The 4,737-nt window shown below is 18.2% G+C and overlaps 2 protein-coding genes across 2 annotated transcripts in view; both read right to left on the reverse strand.

Annotated features, from left to right (window-relative positions):
* Positions 1–1,681: 1,681 nt before the first annotated feature.
* Positions 1,682–3,241, reverse strand: PGSY75_0623000 (chorismate synthase; the record flags this gene model as incomplete). The annotated part of the gene is made up of 1 exon (XM_018784807.1): positions 1,682–3,241. One exon carries the CDS (start codon positions 3,239–3,241, stop codon positions 1,682–1,684), a length of 1,560 nt encoding a protein of 519 aa, XP_018642861.1.
* A 920-nt stretch (positions 3,242–4,161) lies between these two features.
* The window catches only part of PGSY75_0623100 (putative coronin binding protein), a gene marked incomplete at both ends in the record, with an annotated part of 4,025 nt that continues 3,449 nt past the window's right edge, over positions 4,162–4,737 (reverse strand). Inside the window, one exon of the mRNA XM_018784809.1 lies at positions 4,162–4,659. Coding sequence (XP_018642862.1) covers positions 4,162–4,659 — 498 coding nt within the window.

The following is a 4,737-nucleotide window of genomic DNA, read 5'->3' on the forward strand; positions in this document are numbered from 1 at the left end:
AAAAAATAAATAAATAAAAATAACAACACATAAATATTTAAATATATATATATATAAATATATATATATATATTTATTTATTTATAACAAATTAATTTCTTATGCACATATGTTTTTTAAAATAAAATGATATCGTGAAAAGACAAAAAAACCTTATAGTAACAAATTGTTGATTTAAAAAAAAAAAAAAAAAAAAAAAAAAAAAAAAAAGAAGAAAAAGAAGAAAACATCATTCTACAAAAATAATAATATTATATCAAGACGTGCAAATGGGATTATAAAAAAAAAATAAAATAAAATAATTAAAAAAGTATATTAAATATATCATTCATAAATATTACCCACTTATAATATATATATATATATATATATATATATTTATTTATATTTATATACTTATAATATTGCACTGTTATATACACAAAGAATTCTATCTATATTGTAAAAGTTGACTATTTAATTAGCTTATCACTTTCTTTTTTTTTTTTTATTTCATATTTTTAATCTTACATATACGTATATTATATAGAATAACAATATATTTATATTTTATAGCTATTAATTTATTACATGCAAAATTAAAAGACAAGATAAAAGGAAAAAAAAATATTCAGGGAGAATTACATTTGTTTTTTAAGATATAGTTTATAATTTTAAAATGACACACACTAAAATAATATATAAGTCTAAGAAGAAACAATTATTGTTTTTTTTTTGAATGGTTTTATCAATTATTTTATATAAAGAAATTTAATATAGCCAGTATTTACATTATATATATATATATATATATATAATATTTAGAGCTATTATATTAAATATATCAAGAAAAAAAAAAAAAAAATTATAGGGAAATAAATAAATATATATATGTTGAATAAAGATTTATACAAATTAATATACATATGCCATACTTATAAACATATAGTATTACATGCTAAATAAGCCTAATCCTTATAATGATTTACATATATATTATTTACGGTAATTTTTTTCTGTCTTATGTTAATTTTTTTATACGTTAATGAAGTTATATGATAAAGGAAAGGCTTGCTAATTTCCACTTTTTTTTTTTTTTATTTCTTAATCCAGTATTTCATATCTTATATTAAATGTGATTTTTTTTTTTTATTTAATTTTTTTTTTTTTTTTCTTTTTTCAAATTGAAGTTTTTTTTAATCATGCACACTGTTGGAATAATAATAAAAAAAAAAAAAAAAATGAAAAATTAAAAATTAAAAATAAAATAAAATAAATAAATTATGACTTGTTCAGGTCATTTTTATTATTTTATTTATTTTTTTTTTTTATAATCATATGTTATATAAAATTCTTTTATTTTTATTGTTTATTTATTAGTGTGAATGAATAAAATAATAAAGACAGAATAATAATTTTATATAAATAACAAAAATATTTATATTATGAGTCATTACGATAACATTTTATAATTAGGATGTTTAAATAATTATAAAGGGTTATATGAATCCTATTCATATATAAAATCTTATGGATATTTTATCAAAACATTTTATATTATTAACCTTAAAAAATTAGGAACTTGACAAATATTTTACATATGTAAATATATAAATATATATATATATATATATATATATATATATATATATATATATATTAAAATTTATTTTTTTTTTTTTAAGGAATATACAATATAATGTTACATATTCCTAGCTAATGATGGCAAATTTTTATCTCCATACTTTGCTATTTGTCTTAATATTAAATCTCCTATAACTATAGAAGAGGATGCTTCAATAACAGCTGGTAATCTTGGTAAGATACAACAATCATGTCTACCTTGAACTTTTAAACTACATATGTTTCCATAAAAATCACTTGTTTCTTTTTCTATTTGTATTGATGATACAGGTTTTATTGCTGATCTAAAGACAATATTATTTCCTGTTGTAATTCCAGCTAAAACACCTCCACAATTATTTGTTTTTGTAACTAATAATTTTTCTTCATTATTATTAGAAGTGATATTGTTATGAATATTATTAAAATTCTTATTATTTTTAGTACACATATATTCTTTCGTTGAATTTAATATTTGATCATGCTTATTTTTATTTGGTGGATAATAAGACATATTTTGATTTTCATCTTCATGACTTTCTTTTTTTGTAGACATTTTGTCTACAGGTAAGAATATATCATTATGATCTGATCCAAACATATATGTTCCATTAAATCCACTTCCGAATTCTATTCCTTTCACTGCTGGAATAGATAAAATCATTTTGGCTAGCTCGGCTTCCATTTTATCAAAAATTGGTTCTCCAATACCTATGGGAGGATTTTGTATAATGCATGTAGCAATACCTCCAACGCTATCTCCTTTATTTTTTAGTTTTAAAATATAAGAACACATTTGTATAGCCGTATATGGATGTGGACATCTTGTTTGTAGATAAATCCATTCATCATTTTTTTCAGAATTAATATATTCTTTATCATTATCATTAATATTATTATTATTATCAACTTGTTTTATATTACATTTATTAAGACTTACATTTATATACGTGTTATCCATTGAAGGAATAGTTAATATATTTTTCTTATATTCATCCGTTTCTATTATAGAACCATCAATATCATATAATCTATTAAAACAATCCATAAATATTTTTTCCTTTTCATTATATCTAACAGTTCCATAATAATCTACCATATCTCTTGAGGGAGGATTTTCATTTTCCAATTCCTTGCTGACTTGTTCAGGTATTTTTATATTCCCAACAGAATGTACATAACTAACAATAGAACAATTATAAAATTTATAAAGCCATTGTTCTATACAAGCGCCAGCAGCAACTCTTGTGGCTGTTTCTCTTCCAGAAAATCTACTACTTCCACTTTTATTTTTCACATGATATTTCATAAAATAAGTATAATCTCCATGACCTGGTCTAGGAATATTTATAAAAGAATTATAATGTTCTTTTTTAATATCTTCATTGTATATTAAAAATGTAATAGGCGTACCTAATGTTTTATTTTCATCGAATCCAGAAAGTATAACAAGTTTATCTTTCTCATTTCTATTAGTAGTTAGTTTTGATTGATTTGGTCTTCGTCTATCTAGCTGTTTTTGTATTAAATCAAAATTTATTTCAATATTTGGAAGAAATCCATCTATCACACATCCGATAGCTTTACCGTGACTCTCACCATATGACGTTACTTTTAATAAAGTGCCATAAGTGCTCATAATGTTTTTTTTTAAAAAAATAAAATAAAATTAAAAAAAAATAAAAAAATAAATAAAAAAAAATTAAAAAATAAATAAAAAAAAAAATTAATTATCCATAAGTGCTCATATATATATATATTTATTTATTTATTTATATTTATATGTAGTATCTATTTTATCAATGCTTATATAAAATTAATAACATTGAAAAAAAAAAAAAAAAAAATTAACATTTCTATTTGACTACATATATAAAATGTATGCAAATATTTTCTATATTACAAAAATTTTCATAACCTATAAGAAAAAAAAAAAAAAAACACATTGTTTTTTTTCTTATTTATTGGATAATATTTAAAAAACTGTGAAGAACAAAATTAAAAAATAATTTGTTTATTTTTTCGGGTCTTTAATATATAAGGAATAAAAATTTTAGGGACTTTAAAAAATAAATACATATATATTTAATATATGTGAATGTTTAAAAATATTAAATATAAGTCTGTTTAAATGGGTTGTGTATTTCTCAAATATATAATATATATAATAATCTATATATTATATATAGTAATGGCTTAAAGCTAACATTAATATTAAATTATTGGTATAGTTAAAAATATGAGTTTATTAAAAAAAAATTAAAATAAATACATTAGGAAAAAAAAAAAAAAAAAATTATATATATATATATATAAACATATATATATTTAATATATATATATATATAAGTATAATACAAAAATTATGTGTTAAAAATTAATAAAAAAAAAAAAATATATATATATATAATAAATACATTATATATATATATGTTTATTATATACGAATAAAATATGTGTTTAAATATTACAAACACGATATCATTTTTTTAATTTATTTTTATAAAAGTTCTCAAAAAATTTTAGTATATTATATATATGAATAATTTTAATTTAAAATCATTGTATATCTTGATTTAATTTATCAGGATTCATAATTAATTGAAAACAATTATTATTATTATTATTATTATTATTATTATTATTATCATTTGTATTTTTGTTTTCATTTTCATTTTCATTATTGTTAAAAATATTATTTGTTTGATTTATTGATTGATTAATTGTTTGGAATTGATAATTATTATCTTGTTGATTTTGTGATATAGTTTGAAATATATTATTATTTTTAATTTGTTCATTTAATATAATATTTTGTGATTCACCTTTTTCAGTATCTAAAAGATTTTGTATATATTCATTTTCATTATATTCATTATTACTTTTTTCTTTTTTCATTTCTGGTGGGGTTTTAGGCATACTATAGGAAATCTGAGCTACTTTCTCGTTGAAATTATTTTCCTCATTATTATTATTATTTGCATTAATATTCTTATCAACAGTGTTAATTAATTTTTTATTTAAGAAATATCCATTTGTTCCTATTTCGGGTAGGTTCTATATAAAATAATAAAAATATATAAAAAACACAATGAATTATAATATTAAATATATATATATATATATATTTTTTTT

This window comes from Plasmodium gaboni, chromosome 6 (assembly GCF_001602025.1).
Source record: "Plasmodium gaboni strain SY75 chromosome 6, whole genome shotgun sequence".
Classification (NCBI taxonomy): Eukaryota; Apicomplexa; class Aconoidasida; order Haemosporida; family Plasmodiidae; genus Plasmodium; species Plasmodium gaboni.